This window comes from Clarias gariepinus, chromosome 1 (genome assembly GCF_024256425.1).
Source record: "Clarias gariepinus isolate MV-2021 ecotype Netherlands chromosome 1, CGAR_prim_01v2, whole genome shotgun sequence".
In the NCBI taxonomy this organism is placed as follows: domain Eukaryota; kingdom Metazoa; phylum Chordata; class Actinopteri; order Siluriformes; family Clariidae; genus Clarias; species Clarias gariepinus.
Window position 1 is genome coordinate 23,106,920 of NC_071100.1, and position 27,873 is coordinate 23,134,792.

General features: G+C 41.1%; 1 protein-coding gene across 1 annotated transcript; it reads right to left on the reverse strand.

Moving 5' to 3' along the window:
• Window positions 1-371: 371 nt before the first annotated feature.
• LOC128524704 (butyrophilin subfamily 1 member A1-like) lies at window positions 372-27,482 on the reverse strand. Its single transcript, XM_053497428.1, has 4 exons — window positions 27,453-27,482; window positions 25,906-25,932; window positions 25,365-25,391; window positions 372-930 (listed from the first exon to the last, which is right to left on the reverse strand). Exon 4 carries the CDS (start codon window positions 806-808, stop codon window positions 407-409), a length of 402 nt encoding a protein of 133 aa, XP_053353403.1. The 5' UTR covers window positions 809-930; window positions 25,365-25,391; window positions 25,906-25,932; window positions 27,453-27,482; the 3' UTR covers window positions 372-406.
• Between the last annotated feature and the right edge of the window lie 391 nt (window positions 27,483-27,873).

A 27,873-nucleotide genomic window follows, 5' to 3' on the forward strand; every position in this document is an offset into this window, starting at 1 on the left:
ATGTCAATTGTTTTCCATCAGCAGAAACTCTGAGTACAGCATGAGCTGTATCAGGATCCACATCCACTGAGAAACACACACACACACACACATCTAATTCAAAGAAAACAGTCACTGAACTTTTCTCTCTCTCTCTCTCTCTCTCTCTCTCTCACACACACATGCACACACACACACACACACACACACACACACACACACACACACACTAAGATATTGATGGTATTATTAATGTAAACACACTCCATTATAGACTCGACATGTTTCAACTGTTTATGTTTATTTTATTCACAATAACATTTAGTCCCACATTTAATACAAATTATTATTTTGGTTTTAGTAAGTAAGTGATTATAGCCAACTGTAAAACATACAGTATAAAATGTTATAAACTATAATTCAGATGTTATTCAGTAACATCAGTGATGATCAGTGGATTATTGCTCCAAGTCCAGAAGCATGGATAGAGTTTCTCAGTGAAAGACTGACCAGTGAAAGAGTAGATATGAGATCTGGACTCCACATCATAAAAGGAGACCAGACCCTCCTCATAATCCACAAACACCCCCACCTTCTCCACCTTCTCTCTCAGTGTGAGGAGGACAGAGGGATCAGCATGTGCCCAGTACTGATTCCCCCACAGTTCCACAGTCCAGAATCCACACTGAGGTGACCATGGAATCCCCCGCTTCCTGTTAACGCTCTCTCTCATCACTCCTAATGACCACTGGGTGTTCCCTCTGACCTGAACCTCATAATAAAATCTCCCTGAGGAGAAACTCTGCTTTGCCACAACACAGTGAGACATATTAAACCTCTCTGGTGTATCAGTGAGATTCTCCTGTTCTGTGTCTTCATGCGTCACTTGTTTTCCATCAGCAGAAACTCTGAGTTCAGGATGAGCTGTATCAGGATCCAGAGTCACATCCACTGAGAGAAACACACACACACACACACACACACACACACACACACACACACACACACACACACACACACACACACACAGTTACTGCACCACACACACACACACACAATTGTTTTTTATTTGGAACAATGTTGGAAGCCCATTTTCAGAGAAACTGTGTGTGTGTGTGTGTGTGTGTAAAAAAGTCAAAGATTTTTTTTTGGTACTCAACTTCTCTCTCTCTCTCTCTGTCTCTCACACACACACACACACACACACACACACACACACACACACACACACACACACACACACACAATTTCAATCAGACCTGGTAAAGTATGTAATGTCATTCAGAAGATTTACATGATTTAGAAAAGAACACAGAACTGGAGTCGACTCTGACCTTCAAAATCAACTGTTTCATGTAATTTATGTCTCTACTGAAACAATAAAATGTTTTGATTATGGGAAAAAAAAGTTGGTTGGCTACAAATGAAAGGAGTACAGTCCAAAAGAACTTTTTATTTCCCAAAAACAAGGAAAAAGTTTAACATTTTTTATTTTTGCTGGATGCACAAAGACTGCTTATAGAAATATCACCGAGTCAGAAGTGTTGTGAAACATCTGAAACTTTTAGACTTTACTGTAAATTGATTTTGTATTATTTTACTCTAATAATCTTTCGCTTTATCATGGGGGAGTTTGTGTTTCCTCCCTAAACATCACCGGTGTTGAGATGATGCTGTTTGAAATGATAAAACAGAAAAAAAAGGTTTTTCACAAGAATCAGAAAGTAACTACAGAAATGTGACAGATTGTGTATACGAGTGGGATGGGATGTTGATTTTGAGTCACTTCACTTCCACCAGGGAGGGGTTACGATTTTATTCTCTAAATATTTTACTACAATATCTTGTAACATAGAAGAAATTATAAAATGTAGATTAAAAGTTAAAGCATAATTAAGAATGTACTTTTGTCTTTATGTGTGTTTAATTATGTTAAGTGAAAAATTATTAGATAGCTAGTCTTTTAATGACAATTTCCCTTTTTTTAAATAAAAAAAATAGCAGTCAGCTTTTGATCTACGTTGGTCTTTGGTAAAATCCAGAATAAACAGTTGTTTTAACAGCACACTCTCAATGTCACAAAAGTTATAAATCAGCCAAAAAGTAATTTATAAAAAGAAATTATTCATCTCCATGTTTTTCTAGTGATGTAAACCTATTCTGCCCCTTAAAGAAAAAATCAGAAACTCACAGATCTCGTAGTGAGAGCATGCTTCCAGGACGTTACAGTTTTTCTGAATTGCTAAAACACTAAGTCCCATTGTAAAAACTAAACTGTCAACTACTCTTTCATCAAAACTCTTTCATCAAATCAATCCCAAAGTTGTCAAAATCTTAAACACTATTCTTCTTGTTAGGGCACAATTTGCAAATCTGAATCTCCCATTTACCACACCTCTAAACACATTCTTAAACACAAAACACATTTAGCAGTGTGGTGCACTTGTACTCAGAATGGTGCACACAGGCTACAGAACTTAAACACAATTAGCCCACTGTTTTCATCATTTACACACTACATCTCAAAATTGAAAACACGTGTCCAAACAGTGAACCCAATTAGTAAACAGTATATACTGTAAGCCTAGTCAAATGCAAATGGTATGAGTAGATCCAACAATGGAGCAATACAATAGAAGAGGAAGAGGAGTCAGAGGAGTACGTGTCAGAGTCAGAGGTAGAGGTAATGGGCAAGGACTAAAACCAAGAAGAAGATCTGTAATTTCAAATTCAAATATTATTTGTCACATACACAGTCATACACAGTACGATATGCAGTGAAATGCTTGTACGACCGCCGGTGACCTTAAAAAGAAAATAAAAAAACTATATATTCCATCAGCCGTTTCGCTGGGATAGGGTGCACGCGCGTGCTTTCACTTGGTTATGGGAAGGTTTGGTCACGTCGCCCGTTCTTGGATATCCTGATACATCTCGTATGTTTATCCTTGACACGGACGCAAGCGATGTAGGGCTGGGGGCCGTCCTGTCTCAGGTTTCCGAGGGTAAAGAGTGTGCTATAGCTTACTTCAGCCGCGTGTTGTCAGGACCGGAAAGGAACTACTGAGTCACCCGGCGTGAGCTGTTAGAGGTCGTCGCGGACCTTAAACATTTTAGGCCGTATTTATATGGGCAATCCTTTCTGCTGCGGACCGATCACGCTTCGCTGGTGTGGCTGCTTAGTTTTAAAGAGCCGGAGGGGCAGTTAGCGCGATGGCTCGAGCGGTTGCAGGACTACGATTTTACCATTTAGCACCGAGCGGGAAAACTGCATGCTAACGCCGATGCTTTATCCCGCCGGCCGTGCAGCAAAGAGCGTTGTCGGCACTGCGAGCGGGTTGAAGAGCGCGTGGGTGGTTGCGACATTGAACACTCTTCGACCCCCGTGAAGCAGAACGTTCTCCCTGCGCAGTCCTCCAGAGCCCCCGTCGGTAATCAACCGTCCGAGCCGGCGTGCAGCCGAGTTATTGCGTCGCGTAAACCATCGCCTGTAGTCGTTTCGCCTGTGCCACAGATGGACTGTGATCAGCTGATTGCCGAGCAGGAGAAGGATCCGGCGCTGCAGCGGGTACTGGGGTGGGTTACCGCGGGCCAGAGACCGGATTATGCCGCAGTTGCTCACCTGGGGCCCGAGGAAAAAGCTCTCCACTCGCAGTTCAACCGACTAGTGTTGCGGGGAGGTTTACTCTACCGCCACTGGGAACGGCCGTGCAGCGCTGGCGAATCTTTTCAGCTGCTGGTGCCGCGGAATCTGCGGGCACGAGTGTTGGGGCATGCGGGTGCACGGGCATGCGGGTGCGGGACACTTCGGAGTCACTAAAAGGCGTTTGCTGTCCCTGACCAGAGCGCTTCCACCACGGCTCGAGTGCTGGTGGATGAGGTGTTTAGCCAATTCGGCGCCCTGGAGCAGTTGCACAGCGATCAGGGGCGTAACTTCGAGGCGGAGGTGTTTGCAGCGGTGTGCGAGCGCCTCGGGGTGAAAAAGACCCGCACCACGCCGCTTAATCCGCAAATTGACGGCCTCGTGGAACGTTTCAATCGGACGCTTACCACCCAACTCACCGTGCTTACCAGCGACCGGCAGAAGGATTGGGGCGAACATTTGCCTCTCGTGCTTTGGCCCTATCGCACAGCAGTGCAGGAGTCCTCACAGCTGATGCCACTTGCGTTAATGTTCGATCGTGAATTGCGCACGCTTGTGGACCTTGTGTTCGGGCCCCCTCCACAAGTGGATTTACCCACGAAGCCGGGGGTGGATTATTTTTGTTTACTAAAAGACAAACTGTTCCGTGTCCACGAATTGGCGCGTAGACACGTGGCGGACGCCGGTGTAAACAGCCGCGTGTATGATACTCACAGCCGGGGCGAGACTTTGCTACTGGGGAGCAGGTTTGGGTGTTTTCCCCTCCGGAAGGAAAAGGGGGCTCTCGCCTAAACTTATGTCTCACTGGGTGGGCCCCTGCACGATAATTGCCCAGCTCTCTGATGTAGTCTACTGGGTGCGGTTGAGGGGGCGGTCGTGAGTGGTCGTGCTCCACCGGGACCGTTTTGCTCCCTATCAGCCCAACGCCAGCAAAACATCAAACTCTGTGGAGGCCAATCCACCTCAGGAAGAGGGCTGCGCCCCTTCTTCCCCTGCAAAAAGACTCTGGAGTTCACAACGCCAGCGGCGACCACCGTCACGCCTCCAAGACTGAGTTCGCCATGGTGACTGGGGATGGTCACAGCTCGGGTGGGGGCAGTGTGGCGTGGGCGGGGTTTGAGTGGAAACCATCATGCTTTGCGGGAGGGGTTGTTATGTGTTCACCGTGTTGGGAAAAGGTGTTTGGGGTAGTGGCTTCGGCCAGGTTGTGTGTGTGTGCTTAGATGTCTGTTTTTATTAGTGTGGATGTGTGTTGGCGATTAGCGAATGTGCTGTTTTGTGCTGGTGCTGAATAAAGTACTCCCAGCCATTTGCATTGGGCAGCCAGGAAGCTCACTCGTCTCTCCAAGTTCCTTCTCAGCGGGAAAAACGCTACAATATTACTCCTGTGTGGTGTGATGTGATTGAGAGACCTTATCGCCTGCGGGAAGAAGCTTCTCCTCAGTCTTTCTGTGTTGGCCTTCAGGGAGTGGAATCGCTTCCCAGACCGCAACAGAGAAAACAGTCCATTGTTGGGATGGCTGAGGTCCTTCACAATCTTCCTGGCCTTGGTCCAGCACCGCTTGCTGTAGATCGAGTGCAGGTCAGGGAGCTCGGTGCGGATAATGCGCTCAGCTGATCGCACCACCCTCTGTCTGTCCTGCATGGTGCTGTTTCCAAACCAGGTCGTAATGTTTCCCATCAGGATGCTCTCTATGGTACAGGAGTAGAAATTCCTAAAAACCTTAGAGGGCAGTCGGAAGTCTCTCAAGCGTCTGAGGTGGTAGAGACGCTGCCGGGCCTTTTTTACCACTGTGTTGATGTGACAGTTCAAATGACATTCGAGCAACTGTCATAGATCATGTTCTGGTGCATGGCATGACTATTAGGGAGGCAAGGCAACGTGTGCAACCAAACCTAAGAAGGTTCTCAGTGGCTACTATAATCCGGACCTTCAGAGAAGAAAAGTAAAAGTATACTTGTCTCAGTAAGGGGACAATGAAAAATATTTTTTTCCATGGTACTGTGTTTAAAAACATTTACTAAATAAAATATATATGTGGTATATACAGTCGTGGCCAAAAGTTTTGAGAATTACATAAATATTGGAAATTGGAAAAGTTGCTGCTTAAGTTTTTATAATAGCAATTTGCATATACTCCAGAATGTTATGAAGAGTGATCAGATGAATTGCATAGTCCTTCTTTGCCATGAAAATTAACTTAATCCCAAAAAAACCTTTCCACTGCATTTCATTGCTGTCATTAAAGGACCTGCTGAGATCATTTCAGTAACTCGTCTTGTTAACTGTTAACTCAGGTGAGAATGTTGACGAGCACAAGGCTGGAGATCATTATGTCAGGCTGATTGGGTTAGAATGGCAGACTTGACATGTTAAAAGGAGGGTGTAGCTTGAAATCATTGTTCTTCCAGTGTTAACCATGGTGACCTGCAAAGATCAGCCATCATTGCGTTGCATAAAAATGGCTTCACAGGCAAACATATTGTGGCTACTAAGTACTTAAATCAACAATTTATAGGATCATCAAGAACTTCAAGGAAAGAGGTTCAATTCTTGTTAAGAAGGCTTCAGGGCGTCCAAGAAAGTCCAGCAAGCGCCAGGATCCTAAAGAGGATTGAGCTGCAGGATCGGAGTGCCACCAGTGCAGAGCCTGCTCAGGAATGGCAGCAGGCAGGTGTGAGCGCATCTGCTTACACAGTGAGGCGAAGACTTTTGGAACATGGCCTGGTGTCAAGAAGGGCAGCAAAGAAGCCACTTCTCTCCAAAAAAAAAACATCAGGGACAGATTTATCTTCTGCAGAAAGTATGGTGAATTGACTGCTGAGGACTGGGGTAAAGTCATATTCTCCGATGAAGCCTCTTTCCGATTGTTTGCGGTATCTGGAAAAAGGCTTGTCCGGAGAAACAAAGGTGAGCGCTACCATCAGTCCTGTGTCATGCCAACAGTAAAGCATCCTGAGACCATTCATGTGTGGGGTTGCTTCTCATCCAAGGGAGTGGGCTCACTCACAATTTTGCTCAAAAACACAGCCATGAATAAAGAATGGTACCAAAACACCCTCCAACAGCAACTTCTTTCAACAATCCAACAACAGTTTGGTGAAAAACAATGCATTTTCCAGCACGATGGAGCACCGTGCCATAAGGCAATAGTGATAACGAAGTGGCTCAGGGACCAAAACATTGAAATTTTGGGTCCATGGCCTGGAAACTCCCCAGATCTTAGAAGTTGATTGAGAGCATGCCCAGTCGAATTGCAGAGGTCCTGAAGAAGAAGGGCCTACACTGCAAATACTGACTCTATGCATAAATGTCATGTAATTGTCGATAAAAGCTTTTGAAATGTATGAAGTGCTTGCAATTATATTTCAGTACATAACAGAAACAACTTAAACAAAGATCTAAAAGCAGTTTAGCAGCAAACTTTGTGAAAACTAATATTTGTGTTATTCTCAAAACTTTTGACCACGACTGTATATGTATATACTATATATATGTGTGTGAGTATGTATGTGTATATATGAATATACTGTATGTACTGTATATATATATATGTGTATACTTCTAACTAAATGTTGTTGTTTTTTTAAAATTGAAAGACGGCCACATGAGGGTGGAAGAACACGCATGTTCTCACAACACCAGGAGACACTTATTGTGGATATGGTCCATCAAAATAATGCAATTCGACTGCGTGAAATACAGCAGCGGATTACAGAAGACAACATACATTTTGAGGGAATAAATAGTGTGTGTCTGTCAACAATTGACCGTGTCCTGTAACGCAACAAGATAAGGATGAAACAAGTTTATCGGGTACCATTTGAGCGAAACAGTGAGAGTGAAAGAGCAATGATGTCAGTATGTGCAAGTAAGTAAACTTTTACAGTAAACTCAGTAGTAGAATGTATACCATATTGTCTGGGAAGCAGCACATGTATGCACCATACTGTGTCATTTACAGAACTAAATGTAGTTTGTTTCCACTGTGTGCAGAGAATCTTTGAGCTTGACTCAATGGTTAGGCCTCATGAATACATCTTCATGGATGAAGCCGGATTCAATCTAGCCAAAAGGAGAAGAAAAGATCATAGGTCAACGTGCCATTATTGAACTGCCTGGCCAGCGTGGTGGAAATGTAACTACAGTATCTGTGCTGCCATCAACAGCTATGGGGTTCTCCACAGTAATGTTACTGTTGGCCCATACAACTCAGAAATTCTACTAACATTCCTGGATGGTCTACGGGATGCTTTGCTTGAGCATCCCATGTATGTTATCATTTAGGACAATGTGAGCTTTCACCGTGGTCCAAGTATACGCGATTGGTTTCACAATAAGCAACATTTCAAACCCTATTGAGGAGTTTTTCTCGGCATGGACATGGAAAGTATACGACCAAAACCCTTACACACAGGAAAATCTATTTCAAGCAATGAATGGAGCATGTGGTGAGATAGGAGTGGAATCTTGCCAGGGCTGGCATGCTAAAATTTTTTGCCTTGCAAGGAAGAACATAGCATGTGATGTGGATGAAGTCCTGTGGCCTCACCCAGCACAGAGGCATGATGCTAAGGCAGAATAAATTATCTGAATATGCTGTAAAATATACAGTATATATTTTTTTATATAAAACTTTTTGTTTAAATTTGAGTACAAGAATAAACGAATAAATATTATTTTACCGCTATTCCACAGTGTTTTGTATTTATTTATCTAGTGTGTAATCGTTGCTAAGTTGTGTTTGCACATTGGCTGATTTTGTGTGGTTTTTGACAGTAGTGCTTGATTTTGAGTAAAGTTCAAATAGTTTTGGGTCAAATGTTTGGTTTTGCAACAGAAGTCGAAGGTTTTGTGACTGTAGCTTGAATTTTAGAGTTTGTGTTTTGAGACAAAGATGAGATTTTAGGAAATGTGTGTTAGCAATTCAGAAAAACTGTAATCAAATGGGTGCACCATCAAAATACTTTTTTAGCTTGGGGGGGAAAAAATTACAAATTATGCTTTGAAACTTGAGACATCTCATTGGATACTCGCCTCCCAATAAAATATCACAATGCATAGGATTTTATAAACATCCCGATTCAATATTACATTTTCCCTAAGTTTGTTACAATTTTACACCTTAAATGTTTCATGATAAATTAAATATAGCTTGTTCCTTATAACATTATATATCATTAGTTTTCTCACTTAAAAAGCATTTAAACAATACAAACTAACTTGAAATACAAGAGTTTAATACGACATTTAACTGAGCTGTGCGTATCTGTAATCCAGCATGAATATTATTTCTAAACAAACTTAGCAAATAATTCACTGTGTACCACTTGTGGGATTATGAAGAAATGGTGGTATATTATCTAAAGTCTCAAAACTCAATCTGACAATGAGCACATGGGTGCACATGGATGGAGTTTTCAACCAATTGGCGCTCACAGTGTTTTGAGACTGGTGTAAGCGTGTGTAATGAGTGGATTTGAGACTAATTCGCTCATAGAGTTTAGAGAAAAAGGCAGATTGAGGCTTTTACAGTTTTTTTCCAATTGCAAACACACTAAAATGACATGCACAGCCCAATTATTTAAACTGACACACAGAGAGCAAAACTTCTCAAGTCTCCAAAAGTCTAACCACATTTTCTGCTTTACACACATTTTGCATTTTAAAATGACACTTATTTTTTTTTTTTAATTACACACTTTAAATGCACTGAAAAACAGTTATCTGCATAAGACACAACAATCTGACATAAAGTCACATGTTTGCTATTTCAAAACACTGAATTCAAAATGACACTACATGAGCTATTTGGCCAATTACATGTGCCACCTGGCCAAACGCCTCAATGGTTAATTGTTAACTCTTCAATGAGGATGTAAGCACAATGAAAAGACCACCTTTTTTTTTACAACAACAATTGAAGACATTACAGAGAGAGGAAGAGGAAGAAGGAGGTTGATAATAAGAGGGGGAGGAAGAGTGAGAGGTAGGGGTAGAGCAGGTAGAGGACTTCATGGCCAAAGAAGACAAACACTTTCAAATAAAATCAGAGCAACCTTAGTAGATCATGTCATCAACCATGGGCTGACAATGCGTAAGGCTGGACAGAGAGTGCAGCCAAACTTGATCCGTTGTACTGTCGTCTCTGTCATCCGGACCTTTAGACTGGAGAACAGGTATGTAACCAAAATTTCATGTAGTACACATGTAGTATACCCCATGTCTAGTGTATCAGTTTCGTGACACCTGTTTACTTAGTGTATGACATCAGCCATTCATGAACTGTACAAGATTCCTGTACAATGTACTCTACTGTGGGGGAAAATATTTAGCCTGCATTGTCCAAGCCCTATACATATATTTATTTTATTTTTTCTAAAGGACTGAGAGACGACACCGTGGTGGAGGAAGGGGCCAAATGTTCACCGGGGTACAGGAAGCTGCCATTGTAAACTTAGTTTTGTAAAATAATGAAATTAGATTACGAGAAATTCAAAACCACATCATCCAAGACAGCACCTTATTCGACAACATTCAATGAGTCAGTCTGTCCACATTGGCTCGCATTCTCAAGCGGAACCAAATCAGAATGAAACAACTTTATAAGGTGCCGTTTGAGAGAAACTCTCAAAGAAACAAAGATCTCAGACGAGCATATGTGGATGTAAGTACTATATTGACTGCAGTACACTACACGCAACATTTCCCAGTGTACTGGATAACACCATATTGACTGATTTTTGTTCTTTGTTTTTCAGGGAGTACTGGAAATGGATGTTCATGCAATCCCACGCAGGGGGATGGCTCCATGCAGGCCATGGAAGAGGCATGGTGAGATTGATGTGGGTGCAATTCAGGGATGGATAAGGCACTCAAGGCGCTTCTTTCCTCGATGTCTGGCAAGGGAAGATATTGCATGTGATGTTGATGAGGCGTTGTGGCCAGACCCGGCTGTGTGGCAAAATTGTCAGGGGGCCAAGCGAAGTCAGGCAGGCTGATAGGACCCAAGTGCAGACACCACTGTGGAAGGACGCTTGAAAAACTTTACTAATGAATGTGTAGGAGATAGGGGGGGGTAGTGCTTGGTGTCACTTTATCACGGATGCCACTGAATAGTGAATATGGAACTGTAATGGAGAGTAGAGGTGCAGCTCTGCAGTAAAGCTCTGATGTTTTATTAAAGTGAGATCCCACAGTTAATCTTGACGTGGATGCTGCTGCTGGATGTCGTTTATGCAGTGGAGAAAACAGAAGTGGATGCAGCTCCACACGGGGCAGAAATAGAGATGAGCAGAGTCGTTTCACCTGTTGGTGTCTTGAAGTGTGTGGAATCCGGAAGTGATAACAAATAGCGTAGTCGAGGGGCGAAGCGTGAGTCGGTATCCGTGAGAGCAATCAGAGCCAGATCAAACAAACCGAAGCGAGGGACGATAGCAAAAGTCGAGGGGCGAAGCGTGAATCGGTGTCCGTGAAGCAGATAACAGGTCTAACAAATCCGAGGCGAAGAGCAATAGGCGAAAACCGTTAAACAAAACACTTGGTCGAAATACACATGAATCTTAGAACAATAACCGCGGGAAAAACTGGGCTGTGGAGCACGCAATAATTCGGCAGCAAGAAAGCGCACTGCGCTTCCTTAAATGCCGGGAGAAATTATTTGTGAATGGGGAACCGGTGTGTGTGGGAGGGGCGGTACGGAGGCGTGGGAAGAGACGTGACAGTCTAGAGAAAACATGACCGCGTGTAGAGAAATCTGACAGCGTGGGAAAAACAAACCAAAAAGAGATGAGTAACCGGGGTTCGTGACAAAAATACTGCATAATTATTTTTCTTGCCTCTTTTTTTTTACTGTAATATATTTTTTCAGAAATTTTCTTTTTTAGTTTACTGTTTTTTGTAAGAATATTTTTGTTCAGTCCCATGTAAATATATCTGCTGTGCATACAGTATGTTGCACTGACTTGTTTACTGTAGTAAAAAAATAAAAAATGTTGCAACAGCATGGATGTGTATCTGCAAATATTTCTGTGCATGTGAACAATCTGATACATATTTTATGGAAAAGCATACTAAAGATGGGGTGCTTTTCATTATGCCCAACAGTGTGTACATAGATGGTTAGGCAAAAATATGGTAATATAAATGAAGTGTGTGCCATTTCATGCAAAGGTTTGATTTTGATAATGTTATGTGTAGTTTCGGTTGCAGTGCTTCATTTTGCAGGATATATATATGAGGTATTTTACAGTTTGGGTGTCTGGTTTTGTGAATTGTGTTAATTATTTTGATAAAACCAGAAAAAAAATAGTTAAAAAATTTGTGTGTTAGCAATTGGAACAAACTGTAACGTATGTGTAATGCCACTACCCGGAAGCTTCTCTGCTCTGTCCAGAATCATTAATATCTGAGGCTAATGGGCTGATCCGAGATCACTAGTCATGGCCAATCAAACCTAAAATCAGCCAATTCTAGTCACTGGCCGATAGCCCAGTTCATCTCTTTTATGAATGTAAAAATACTTTTTGCAGTCAATGTGGTGATATGTGAATAGCCACACAAAAGAATCGTGATTCATAACTGAATTGATTTTTCCCCCATCTCTAATTTAAACAATACGAAATTACTTCAAATACAAGAGTTTTATATTTAACATAAACTAAACAGAGTGCACAACCTGTAGGATGATAAAAAAACAGTGATGTTTTACACCTGAAATCTTGAACGCGTGTTAAGCAACTGCAAGCAAAGTGCAGACATCTTTATTAAGTGACATTCACTGGGGGACAGCAAAGAAAGAATTTCATTGTAAGGGGGAACATGTTTTTTTACTGTGGATATGACAATAAAACTTGAAACTTTGTGAGCGTACACAGCTTCTAACGTGGATACGCACAGAAATCTTTTACGCCATATTTATCTTACATACAAATACTCTTCTACCACGTACATATGGGAGGGTAGAAATTAGCACCTTCACTTAAGCATAGCCTCTACAGCTGACATGAACATGATTATTGTAACAGCAATACAGTCGAACATTTCACCATAAAAATAACTAGATTACATCACTGAATATAGTCATGAAAGTGTGCAATTACCTTCTTCTTCATACTTAATTTTTACCCTTTATAATATTACGATGAGCAGGACGTCATTGTGTTCTCCTTCTGTGCACACAGTCAGTGTCACTATCAAACTAAAAGCCTTAAATTGCCAGTTCACATTAGTAAACACTTTGAGGGTCATTTACACTCACACTGTTACCCAAAAAAGCAGTTTCATGTCATTGATCAGTTGCGACACGAAAAATGGTATCAGAGGTATTTGCGGGAAGGCTAAGAAATGTTTGCATGAATACAGATCAAACGTATGTATGTTTGAAATATCTATATTCAATAATATCGCTCTGATTCAAGGCATTTTAAAAATTTTAAGATTATACATTTTAAATATAATTATTTTTATAAGTATGATTTCCCTAGACCAAGAAAAAGCATTTGATAGTGTAGAGCACAGATATCTATGGATAACCAATGGATATGGATTTTCTATGGAAAAGGAACACATCATCTTTTAGTGTATGCCGATGACATAATTTAAGTTTTAAACAAAATAACACATACAAAAAAGGTGACAAAATTTCCTCTGCAAAAATAAACTGAGCAAAAAGTAAAGCAATTAGCGAAAGGTCTGAAAATGTATCAACACTATCAGTGAAACTTGAATGGACAAGAGGAGGAATTAAATAAAAATTTAAATGATTTTAGTAGTCATTTGGACTGCCTGCCAAGAAATGTTTTATATCTACCTAATAAAGAGAAAGGACAAGGCTTAATGCCATAGGGACAGGGGTAGCTCAGTGGTTAAGGCATTGGACTACGGTTCGGAAGATCCCAGGTTCAAACCCCACAACCACCAAGTTGCCACTGTTGGGCCCTTGAGCAAGGCCCTTAACCCTCAACTGCTCAGATGTATAGTGAGATAAAAATTTAAGTCGCTCTGGATAAGAGCGTCTGCCAAATGCCTAAATGTAAATGTAAATGTAATGCATCTGCAGAGCATAATTGCAGACTTTCGCCTACACTTTTTCTGGACAGTTCAACATTTTTGAAGCTGCCGGTTGCCATCATAACCTTTTTAAAATGAAACAATACAGAGAGTACAAGGTATGTATATTGATTTCTAAAGGAACCTTTACCCCATGGAGCACATGAGTATGAGAAAGAGAAAGAGTATAAGAGACCACTATGACTGAGAGATCACTATGACTGAGAGATCACTATGATGGGACATAAGAGAGCTCATGCTCTCTCCAAACATAGAAGTAAACACTAACCATTGTTTTAGTACAAAAACCTTGCAAACATAGATTCCTCCACTGTCTTAGTGAAAAACCTTTTTAAAGCTTGCGTAAATGTTTATAAAGTGGAACCTTGGATTACAAGTAACGCGGTTTACGAGTGTTCCGGAAGACGAGCAAAGATTTTTAATAAATTTTGACTTAAAAAACGAGCGTTGTCGCGGTTTACGAGCTCCGAGTATCATGTATAAAGCATGCGACTTTTGTTTTGACACCGAGCGTCATCACAACTGAGCCAACGGTTTTTCTCTCTCTGGGGCCACGGGTATTCATCTCCCCTGCTGGATCTTAGTGCTCATCTCTTACTGGTATAATCAATCCGCGTGTGTGTTTCTTTCTCTTGCGCTGCAGAGTATGTGTGTTATGTGTGTGCGCGCATAATTTGACACCGCCGGTTCACACACACTCTCTTTCTCTCTCGCCTTTACTATGTGTCAGTGTTTAAGTGTGTGTGTGTGTTTTTTTTCTCTCACACTGCAGAGTGTGTGTGTGTGTGTGTGTGTGTGTTATGTGTGTGCGCATAATTTAACACCGTGCCTTTTCAAACACAAACACACATGCTCTCTTTCTCGCCTTTACTGTGTGTCAGTGTTATGTGTGTGTGTGTTATGTGTATGTGTGTGTGTGTGTGTATGTTTTTTTTGCTCTTGCCTTGCAGAGTGTGTGTTATGTGTGTGCGCGCGTAATTTGACACCGTTGCCGGTTCACAACTCTCTCTTTCGCCTTTAATGTGTTTGTGTGTGTGTGTGTGTGTGTAAAAAAGAGAGGGGGTGCTTCACTCACACACAACCAGCACAGTGTCAAATTACGCTCGTGCACACACATAACACACACTCAGCAGTGGAGGAGAAAGAAAAACACACACACACAGCGTCTGTGCACATAAATGGAAACACTTATTGGTCGGGATTTATTTGTACTTTTTTTAAGGTAACATGCAGGTTAATTTGTTTTATTTTTACTTTTATATTTTTTATGTATTTATTTTTTTGGGCTGAGGAACAAATAATTTTAATTTTTCCATTATTTCTTATGGGGAAATTTACTTTGATTTACGAGTGTTTTGGAATACGAGCCTGCCACCGGAACGAATTATGCTCGTAATCCGAGGTTCCACTGTATATACACAATAAATGTATACAGTATATATACAGTATATGGGTCAATGACGTGACGCCCCCTTTTTCTGTCCGGGTTAATTTTATTTTGCAGAAAAAACTAAAAAATACATAAAAATTTCTCATCTACTTGTTATACCTTCTTTACCTACTAAACCACTTTAACTTTTCCAAATTTTTAAGTTTTTCATCATTTTTCTGCTATCCGAAGTGCCAAAACACCATATGGGGGACCGTCCGGCCTTCACTTTAGTTAGGACAACTGGTTTAAAAACACTTTAAATCAACTTAAATATATCGCTTTTCCTAGTTGGCATAATTTTAAACATGTTTTACACTCATTGACAAAACTATAAAGCATTTGCTCATATATTTCTATCATGACATACAAACGAATGTTGTCCGAATTATGTTGATTCTATCCATATCATCTGGGGCGACCATCAACAGACCACAATTTTGGGACCTTTATTTAAAAAAAACATCTCAAGGATGGGATACTGCATCAGCCAGACACGAGTGAAGACCCCCTGGAAACAACTGTATAGTAAATCAGTCTCTCTCATATAGTAAGGAAAAGCTGTTTTTTAACGGCTGTGATGTTGTAGTCACTTTTGGTCATCATGTGGGGCGACCACCCCAAAACTGTGAATTATATTTTTTTTCCACAAATCTATATTTTGATGATAAATTTGATAGTGCTTTGTCACTAGAAGGAGCTAGTTTGGTTTCTGAGGCTAACCGTTAGCCTGTTATACTTGAGTAAACTTGAAAACATCATATGGGGCGACCGAGTATCATGTGGGGCGACCACTGCTGAGTGTTTTAAATGATAGATATATGTCCTATATTTGTAGTTTTCATATTCTATACATCAATTATATACATAGAGTTAATTGTTTAAGTATAATTATTTGTATATTTTATCTTTTTTTTCTAAATTCAGCCATTTTCCATTCCTTTTATAGGGATAAACATTTATTTTAACTGGATAATGAAGGAGACTCTGATATTATAGAATAAACTTGTGAAATGAAAAGGGCACTAAAGTTTATCTTTCTTCATCAGTTTATCTACTTACTGATATGAGTTCAACTAGTCTTAATGATACATAAAAATGTGAATTCTGAGATATATTACGGTTGCCCCAGATGACTTTTTTAAGGCTTTTTTTTTTTTAAAAAAAAAGGTCTTATCCGTCAATGACCCATATACACAATAAAAATGTATATACATACAAAAGTTTGTGTGCTATTCTTAAATTAACAGAGGAAGAACATCCACAATCACTGTACAAGCAGAGAGATTGTGTGTGTGTGTGTGTGTGAGAGAGAGAGAGAGAGAGAGAGACATTGTGTGTGTGTGTGTGAGAGAGAGAGAGCTTGTGTGTATGTGTGTGAGAGAGAGAGATTGTGTGTGTGTTTGTGAGAGAGAGAGAGAGAGAGAGAGAGAGAGAGAGAGAGAGAGAAATTGTGTGTGTGTGTGTGTGAGAGAGAGAGAGATTGTGTGGATGTGTGTGTGTGAGAGAGAGATTGTGTGTGTGTGTGTGTGAGAGAGAGAGATTGTGTGTGTGAGTGAGAGAGAGATTGTGTGTGAGTGTGTGTGTGAGAGAGATTGTGTGTGTGTGTGTGTATGTGTGTGTGTGGGTGTGTGTGTGTGTGTGTGTAAGAGAAATAAGAGATTGTGTATGTGTGTGTGTGTTGCGTTGCCCTGCCTTCCCCATAGTCATGCCATGCACCAGAACATGATCTATGACAGTTGCTCGAATGTCATTTGAAATTACAGATCATTCCTGATAGTAGGCTATCTGATAGTGTTAACTATGCGAATATCCTGATTTGTGAATATGCCAACATATCTTATTTAAAACGTAAAAATGTGTCGCCATCATTAGAAGACATAAATGAACAAATATATATCAGTGCCTAAAATGTATTCCGCCAGCAAAACATAGAATAAATAGAAATAAAATGTTTATTGGTACCAATCAAATCAGACTTCATAATTACTTTGAGTGTAATTCACAAATTTACTGAATACATTATGTTTTTATGTGTATACAGCATGTTTGTATGTGAATATATTATATAAGTATGTGTTTGTGCGCGTGTCTCATATGTAACATTCATATAAAATGCAATTCATGATAAGTGTATGTTGTTAAAGTATTTGTGGATATGTATGTAACAACGCGGCTCGCGCGAGGGGCAGAGCCGCGCATAAACTGTTCAGAACGGGCCGGGTCGTGATACTGCGACACTCCGTGTGATCATTCAGTCGCACCGGTAAAATGTGTCAGGGCCAAAGACAAAGCGCGCTGAAGAAGACACAGGCAAAGCCCAAGCCTCTGTCTGTCTAAGACACCAGCGAGAAAGTGAGGGAAAGCGACACGGATCAGTTTAGTGCGCGCTCTCGGGTTAAAGTGCAAACTCTACTCTCTCTCTTCCTAAAGACATAAGCCCCGAGAGCATCTTTAGTTTTTTTTGTTTAAGTTTCAAGAATCGTGTCCGTTCTTGCGTAGACGGTGGAGCTCTGTGTTTTCAGTTTTCTTTTGGTTTCTTTTTAGGTTTCTTAATTAATAATCCAACGCTATCTCCAAAAGGAAATATCTTCCCATGTCTGTCATAAGCTCTTACAGCCAGGGTCGGTTCTAGACAGGCACATATGGGGGGCAGTGAGAAATGTGAAGAGGGCATCATGTATACACTCTACCCTCAGACCTGTCCAACTTGGGTGTCCCACTTGAAGACTATAGATCTTAAGGTCACTGAGGCACGCAAACCCCCTGACCACAATAAGGTGGCAATCCCTCAGGGGGAAAACTGAAAAATAAAAATTAAATAGATAAGCCACTGGGCGCCTTCGCCATGGATTTTAGATGCCTCGCGCGCCATGCTTATCCAGAATTCGAGCACGACAAGCAGGAAGAGCTAGCTCGTCGCGCATTTCTCCGGGGACTTCGACCGCCGCGGTTCCACGACCACATCAGGTTAGCGGCACCAGCCTCCCTTTCCCGAGGCACTGCGCGTGGCCGAGCGCGCTGCACCCATAATGGTGGAACATCACGGCCAAAGAGCCGAGCGACCTCCCGCAGCTCGGGCCCGCTCGGTAGGCGAACCTAGCCAGGGACAGGGCTACCCGTCACGGCTAGGCAAGGAACAAGCCTCCGAGGTTTTGCGACGACGCCGAGGCCAGGGACCGCAGGACTACCGCTGCAACGTTCTCAGGCCTGAGGACAGCGTACCCCAGCAGCCGTTTAAAGTAGCTCCGGGCTGCACTAAGGGGAAGCCACCTCCCGCAACCGCTTTGTTCCCCCAACTAGTGCATTCAACTAAGCAAAATTTAAAAGTGGTATAGTGAGCCTACTGAAGTGATGAAACTGAAGGCGAGACTTAGCAGGTGAAAGTGGATGGTCTCAAAAATGTCCTACAGGGTGCATACACTAGTTATTAATAACCTGGCAGCATCATCTTTATGGCACAGACTGACGTGTACCCACCACCAAACCTGCTAGCAAAAATCCAGGGCCTGCTTGCCGATTTCTGGTGCTCGACAGAACTTTATTTTTACTAGGCACAAGAATGTTGGACACCAGTTTTTTTATTGTGGACTTTTTAAAATTTAGAACTGTTATAAAATCCAGGACCAAGGATGTACCATACACTGGCTGCTAAAGAAGCCCCTGGTCTACAGGGGCCATCTGGACATCTCTGGCATGACCACCTGGAGCTGGAGCATTTTCTCCAGCTGAACATCGCCCCAGACCTGGATGGGTGTGAGGGCCCTTTCCTACAGTGCCAGGTGAAGGAGAAGAAGAGAAGGAGGTGGTCGGGTAAGCTACTGTATGGAACCTGCATCAAAGTTTTAAATAAGAAAAAACTGACTGGGAGGTCAAAAAACCCCATGGCGAAGTGTTCTTAGGGTTAACGACAATGTTAAACGAGAGTGAAGGGCGTTGTTAGTCAAGAAATTTGCTGACCTCCAATGGAGGATGTAACACGGTATCATTGTAAATTATTTTATCTCTATTTTAATCCCACAGGTCACACAAGAATGTCCTTTCTGTTGTCAAAGAAAATCAGTTTTTCATGCTTTTATACATTGTCCCCGGTGGCAGTCAGATGTCAACTGATTAATGTTAGCCTGGGTCAAGCCAAAAATGGCAATTTATATTACCAGGAAGAACCAAGTAACCCTAGGCACAGACTATGACACCATGACAATTCTGTCCAAACATACAAAATCGAGAATCCTAGTAACCAATTCCCACCCACACTCCAATATCAAGGCTACAACCACCAACCAGTGAGGGGAAGGACTAGCACGTGCTTCCTCAGAGTCACATGAAGCCACCAACCGCATCTTTTTGAACTCTAAACTCACGCACCGTTGGGGGCGGCGTAACACTCAAAAGAGAGTGCTATCCCCTCCTTCTGCTTGCATGCGTTCACAGACACCTGTGATTAGCTGTAGAGCCATGATTGAAACTTACTTTAGCTAACAGAATAACCACAACCATGCTCTTTCTATTTATTTATTTATTTATTTATTGTGTATATTTTAGTAAGTTATCTAAATACTATTTTACTAACTAATTTTATTGTTTAATGTGCCTAGCAGAAATAAAGGATTGTCAAAGTCAAAGTCTCTCTCTCTGGTTCATGCTGGGAGGTGGTGTGAGAGCAGAGTGTGGAGCGTGGTGTGAGAGCGAATGAGCGTTTTCAAATCTTTTGAAACACTTTTAAGCTTTTTTTCTAAAGCACAAACATAACATAATTAATAGCAAGCACACGCCGTAATTATTTTTAATCTGCTGTTGTGTGGAGCTGTTGATCTTGTGGCGGGGTGCAGGGATGGCGGCTCACCCAAGCGGTGGAGCCCGTCCTCTCTCACTCCGTCACAGGGTGCGTTGTGAGGTGAGCGCCGTGGTTTCGGTGGAGCAGGTGTTGCTGGCGGTGAGAGTGTATTGTGTGCGAGAGCATCGTGACGGCATCGCGGATGAACAAGGCCGTGGTGGTGTTCGTTAAGGAGAGGGAACTCGTACATCAGCTGACTGAAAACGGAATAAAGGTAAGTGGAGAACTTTATTACGTTACTTCGCTGAGTGCAAGAAAAATGAAGGTTACCGTGTCGATTGTTCCTCCTTTTATCCCCAATGAAGATATAAAGAGGGAATTGTCTCGATTCTGTAAGAGAGTAAGCAGTATGAGAATAGTTTCTCTAAACTGTAAAAACCCTGCGCCGAAACACGCGTCTCCTTCAGGCGTACAGTGCTCATGTTTCTGACTGAGTTCACTCTGGACATCTCATTCAGAGTCACAGATGAGGGAAAATCATACATTGGGAGCATGAAGTGCTTCGAATCATCACATCGGGCACAAAAACTGAACTGATAAACACACACACACACACACACACACACACAAACATTATCACTCAGCTTAACTACTACAACTCAGCTTAACTACTACAACTCAACTACATCAATACATCAAAACACTGTGACTGGACTGAAAAATCAACACAAGCGCAGACACACTGACCCACACAAACTATCCTACACACATCTGTAAATGCCTCACTGTTTATCTCTTCTGCACAATATTCATTACTTTTTGCACAAATACCAATTCTTGCTGCTATGTTTTTTACTACCTCAACACCATATTTTATGGCTTATGTTTTTTGTTCTGATATGCCGTTGTCGTCGCACTGTCACTTTGTTGTTGCTCGTTTTGCACATTTGCACGTGCACTTTATGTTGTTGTCTGTTGTCTGGGAAAAAGAAACCTGTAGATAGTCTTTTAGTTAGTTAGTTTTTTTTTTTTTTTTTTTTTTTTTTTAATTTAATTTATGTTGTAATTTATGTTAGGAATATCTGTCTTGTCTCTGCTAGCCAGCTAACTAGGCCTCCTAGCTAGCTAGTTTAGCTTCTTTGTTAATTTATGTTGTAAGTGTATGTTGCATGTAGCACCTTGGTCCTGGAGGAACGTTGTTTCGTTTCACTGTGTACTAACTGTATATGGTTGAAGTGACAATAAAGCCTACTTGAACTTGAACTTGAAAAGTTCAGCTGTCCACATAGAGCACAGGTCAGGGAGGAGGCTGGGCCTAGTGGGGTCAGGGCAGTGGTGCAGGATGAACCGGGCTCCAGTGTGGAGCAGACAGGTGGTGTAGTGGTGCAGGATGGAGTGGAACTGCACAGTAGACCTTACCCTAGACTGAAACGGAGAGGGACCACACCCAAAGTCTGCTGAGGTGCTCGAGGACCCATTAAGCAGAGTAGTCTGGTTGATATGTAAAGAGAAAAAAACCCAAATACAAGAAAATACACATGGGCTAAGGTTAATAATATGAAGATCACTGCAGCGAGACTGGACAGGTTCTATATCACCAAATTCCACAGAAACAATCTTCACAAAACAGCCATTTTCCCCACTGTTTTTTTCTGATCTTCATCTGATTAGCATAGAGATAAAAATACCAAACACAAAAAGTACAGGATGAGATCTTTTATGAAAATTTAAAAGTTTTATGGAATGAATAGAAAGATAGAAAAGGGGATTTTAGCAGTTTGGTCTCTTGGTGGGAGGTGGGAAAAAAAAAACAAATAAAAAAACACTATAAAAGAACTTGAGGCAGAAATCACTCAAACAGAAAGCAAAGTGGGCAGCAAGAAAGACATCAGAATGAGATGTATCCTGGAAGGAAAAAGAAAAGTTCTAAGCTCCTTCCTCCAGTAACAAGCCAATACAGTCCTAATCAGACATCGTATCTCCTGCATCAATGCTCAGACATGGATGCTCCCAGTGCTTTCTTCCTTAACCTGTCCAGAAACATTAAACCCAAAAATCAGATGGTGTATCTGACATGAGCAGATGGAATAACAACAACTGACCCAAGTGAGATGAGGAGAGCAGCCACTGACTTCTACACTCAGCTCTACAGTGCAGAGCCCTGTGATCCATCCTGCAGAGAGGAACTACTCAGAGAGCTTCCAAAATTGTCCCTGGAGCAAAGCACTCTGCTGGACGCAGAACTTGAGCTGCAGTAATTATCTGACGCTGTTCAGCAGCTCCAACAGGACGCTCACCAGGAATAGATGGACTGCCAAGTAAATTTTATAAACACTTCTGGAATGTAATAGGAGCTGATTTCCATGAAGTTTTTAAATATGTTTTTAACAGCGGGAAGCTACTGGTGAGCTGCACAAGGGCGGTCTTATCACTGATCCCAAAAAAAGGAGACTTGAGGCAACTAAAAAACTGGAGACCAGTGTCACTACTTTGCAGTGACTACAAAATACTTTCAAAGTGCCTCGCAAGCAGGTTAAAACAATGCATGCACTCAGTAGTGAACCACAGTCAGACCTACTGCATATCTCACCGCACCATAACGGACAATATTTTTCGATAGATTAAGAAAAAGAGATTAACTCTTATCAATAGACTAAGAAAAAGCTTTTGATAGAGTTGACCACGAATACCTTTTCCAGACACTTTTGTTCCTACATCTTTTGGCGTAGGAAACAACTTTTTATGGTGGATTAAACTTTTATACTCTGAAGCTGATTTTACACTTAAGATTGGAGGTGGTCTCAGCTTCCCTTTCCAAATAAAATGGGGAATAAGACAGGGGTGCCCACTGTCTGGACAACTCTATAGTCTCGCTATTGAACCATTTCTGCACAAATTAAAAGCCGAGCCACAGGGCTCTCCTGTCAGAGAGTCACAGGAAAGACTTGTGCTGTCAGCATATGCCGATGACGTAACCGTTTTTTTAAAATAAAAAATCAAGATGATGTTCAGGCTCTGACAAGGAACCTGAGCATCTACGCGAGAGCTTCCTCAGCACGTGTAAACTGGAAAAAATGTGAGAGTTTTTTAATTGGGCAATGGCAATAAACAGGACCCCCAATCTTGCCAGGTGGTCTCCAATGGGGCAAAGTCGGCCTTAAGTACCTTGGGGTGTTTTTAGGGACACAAAATTTACAAAATAAAAACTTGCAGGGTGTAGTGGGAAAAGTGTGTGCCAAGTTGTCTTAATGGACCTGGGTCCTGCCTCAGCTGTCCTACAGGAGGAGAGTACTGGTCGTCAATAATCTGATCACCTCCATGCTCTGGGACCGCCTCACTGTTCTTGAACCCCCTGAGACATTAATCAGGGAAATACAGAGAAACTTGGTGAACTTTTTTTGGACTGGCCAACACTGGACCCGAGTCTCAGTGCTATATCTCTCTGTACAAGAAGGTGGGCAGGGCTTGATTGACCTGTCCTGCAGAATAAAAACCTTCAGACTGCAGGCTGCACAGAGGCTCTTCTATGAAGATGGACTGGCATGGACAGGCATAGCCAAAGCCCTACTTCAACTGGTGGAAGGCTTAAACTACGACACACACCTGTTCGTGCTTAACCTCAATGAAATTGACTTATCAGCCACAATGCCGTTCTATCAGTCTGTACATAAAAGCTGGAATTCGATGATAAAGATGAGCAGAGCTGATGCACAACCCTTCCAAAGCACCGAAGAGAAGCCACTATTCCACAACCCGCTCATAAACACCAGAATGCTGTCATCAACTTTCATTCGACACCGCTTCCAGAAAGCAGGAATCACCAAAATCAAGGACATGAGGAATGAAACAGAGTGGAAGACTGCAGATGAACTTTGTACAAAAACTGGACTAAAATCAAGCCGTCTAATTGAGAGACTCCTGGGCGAAGTGATGTCAGCACTCACCTCCCGAGGCAAAGCCCTAGAGAGCATCAGCAGCCTCCTCTAACACTACTCATACGCCCAGCAGCGGAAAACCTTCAGCAAAAGGAAGGAGCCCTCCTCTCTTTCAAAACATCTGTTTTAACAACTTTTGAGGGCGCCTAGAAAAAAGCGCTGCATGGACCATGTGTCAAGGTCTTGCACAAAAGATCCTTGGCTGGAGTAAGGGACTCACGGTGGTCAGAGTGGCTGACACCATGCTCATCCTCATGAGGACGCTGGAGGTCCCTGTACAAACCGCCCAAAGAAAAGCGTACAGCCGATCTACAGTGGTGCATAGTACACGGGGCTGTGGCCACGAACAGACACATGGCGCACATGGACCCCACTAGTTGCATAGAGTGTCTCTTCTGTGGGAAGGAGAAAACAGTAGACCACCTGTTCTTAAAATGCAAAAGATTGGGAAGGCTGTTCTCTCTGCTTAAAACCTGGACAAGTGAGTTAGGAGTCACATGGACTGACAACCTCTATATACATGAGCCAAAGTATAAGCCAAAAGATAAATCTTTCACTGTTTTAAACTACATTATAGGCCAGGCAAAACTCTCAAAATGTGAAAAAACTAAATGTGAGGGCACACACGATGCTGAAAGAATGCTAATAGCATTGGTTAGGGCAAGATTAAAAGTTAAGTTCGCCTTCCTAAAGATGACCCACAGAGTTTGACCAGATGTGGGCACAAGGGGCGTCTTATATCCATAGACAGTTTTTTTTTTTTTTTTTACTTTTAAAATAAGCATGAGATCCTTTTTAGCTTGTGTTTTACCTGTATTTTATCTATGTGCTAGTTTTATATACCATGTGTATTACTGTACCTATTCGTACCCTTTAAACATTGTTTTAATACACCAGCTCAGCACTATACATACCTGACCATTTTTAGACCCAACACTTTCATTGATCTGGTTTACTTGAATTTTACCTCAAAGTCCCATTGCTAAGCTTTTTTCCCCTCACACAATTTGCTAAATGAATGTTTTTGTACCCTTTTTTAAAAATATTTTTTTTTTATTTATTTTTCTCTTTTCTTATTTTTTACTAAAACTGTTGCCTTATTTATTTATATTATACGAACTATTTTTGTTATTAGAAAAATTACTTTTTTGTAAAATAAAGGAACGTTAAAAGTCAGTCTCTCTCTAACACACACACACACACAATCTCTCTCTCTCACACACACCATCTCTCTCACTCTTTCTCTCACACACACACAATCTCTCTCTCTCTCACTATCTCTCACTCTCTCCCTCACACACACACACACACACACACACACACACACACACACACAATCTCTCTCTCTCTCTCTCTCACACACACACAATCTCTCTCTCTCACACACACACACACACACACACACACACACACACGCACACACACACACACACACACACACATACACACACATACACACCTACACACACACACACTCTCTCTCTCTCTCTAACTCACACACTCAAAGGATAAGGTAAATTTTTTTTTACCTGAAGATGACTTCTTCTTTATAAACTCTAAAAAAATGATGCAATATTTTATATAAATTTGTCTTAATACAATTTACAACATGTTAGATAAGTGCGTGAGTGAATAGTTAGCATTTGGTTACTGGTTACATTTTAGTTAAATAATTGTCATTATTTGTAATCAACCGAGAAAGCTGACTGCTAAACGCTTTGCAACAGTAACACGTGTGACGTCAGAAGACATATGCACACAACACATGGGGCTTTACAGGTCTTAGTGATTATTCAGGTGTGTATAATTGCTTCATTAGCCACTTACAAGAGAGATTTCAGCATCTAACTTTATTCTGCTTGTCAACATAAGGATCAGACTCACACAAATGAATGTCAAGAATAAATCAGTAAGAGACATTGACCAAACTTTCTTCTTACAGAAATCAAATCTTTCAAACATTATTAAAAATGGTCGTGCACAGAGGCCAAAGAACCCCAATAAACATTATGTATCTCATTTCTCTTAATGAAAGTTTCCTAAAAGTTTTACAGACTCAGATGTAATTACCGTCTTCCACTCTCCGTCTCTGCAGCTCTATAAAAATAAGGACAATATATTTAGAGATTATACATTATTGTAAGAAATTGTTTAATTATTTATTGAAATAGTTTAACAAACTCTTATTACTGTATGTGTGGAATACAACCTGAATTTTATTCAACACATAATAAGTGAGGTCACCTTAAATAATTTTTTTATTTCTACATTTGTATAAATAGTAGAAATGCATTGTTTAACACATGCATGAGGTTTTGTGTATAAAATATATATACTACATGGACTAAAGTATGTGGACGCCTGACCATCTCACCTATATGAGCTTGCATAAAATCTCATCCCAGAACCATGGGCATTAAAATGGAGAATCACTGATTTGGAAAAGAATCACCCTCTCCTAAAAATGACTTGCAAACTCAATCAGATGAAGCTGATCACCTTCTCAATGTAACACAAAGCTTTGCACATAAACAAATATATATATAGGGGTCACTTTCTAACTCCACAATCGTTTCTGATTTTTATTTCTTTCTACATTGTAAAGGCTGAAGGCGTCCAAACAATGCATTAGTCTCCTTTGAACAGTTGATATTAAGATGTGTCTGCTACTTCTGCTCTGTAAAGACTTCATAAGGCCTCTAATCTGAGATACTGTTAATTGGTCATTTTTCAGGCTGATAATTCTAAATGAACTTCTCGTCTGTGGCAGAGGTAGGTTTTGGTCTCGCCCTCCTTCATGAGAACCAGTTTCATTATGGTGCTTGACGGATTTTACATTTAGGCATTTGACAGACACTCTAATCCAGAGCGACTTACATTTTTATCTTATCATACATCTGAGCAGTTGTGGGTTAGGGGCCTTGCTCAAGGGCCCAACAGTGGTAACTTGGTGGTTGTGGGGTTTGAACCTGGGATCTTCCTAACCGTAGTCCAATGCCTTAACCACTGAGCTACCCCTGGCCAGCACAGGATTTTGCAAATGCACTTGACAATACTGTTCTTGCAAGAACTATTACAAAAAGGCTGACCTCTGTGTCTTTAAATAACAACTAACTGTTGTTTTTGTTGTTGTTACGTAATTACCTAATTCCATATGTGTTATTTTATAGTTTTGAAATCCCCAGTATTGTTGTAGAATGTAGAAAATAAATCACTGAACAAAAACAAAGAAATTTGCAATTGTATATCTATCTATCTATCTATCTATCTATCTATATATCTATATATATATATATAGCACATAACCTAGTCTTTGCAATATTTGCCCAGACTTTTTTGCAGAACTACAATCCATTCTACTGCCAGTGTGTGTGTCTCTGGAGATTGCATGAACTATGTGTTTAATTATGTTACAGCTGTTAGTGATGATTGTGGCTGAAACACCTAATTATATCCTAGTATTCATGAGTGTCCACATACTTTTGGCCGTGTGGTGTAGATAAGAGCTAATGTGCAATGTAAAGATGGTACTTAATATCAGAAAACTATGTATATTTACTGTAATTCCTTGTGCCTTCCTATTAAATATTCAACATTATTTTTAAGTTTATTCTCACCTGCGTATTTCTCTACCTTCTGAAGCTCTGAGGCTGAAACAGATTAAATTGTTTTAAGTATTTTGTGTAAATTCTATAAAGATACCTGTACAGTATGAAAAAAGATAAGCAGTATAATATAGTGATAAGGGAAATGGACAGTACAAAAACGTAATTGTCCATCTTGTTATGTTGTTGGTCTTTCGGCTGCTCCCATCAAGGGGTCGCCACAACAGATCCCCTGAGCAAACCATATGTTTGCTAAATGAGGAAACACATGTAAAACATTAAAGTTACAGCTCAGTTATGATCCTATTGAAAATATTTTTTTATAAAGTGACTGTGTTGATCTCTGGTCTTCTTATTGAATCCTCTATAAAGCGAAATTAGACTCATCAGATCTGTCTGGCTCGTGTCAGTTCTGATGACTCTAATTATCACT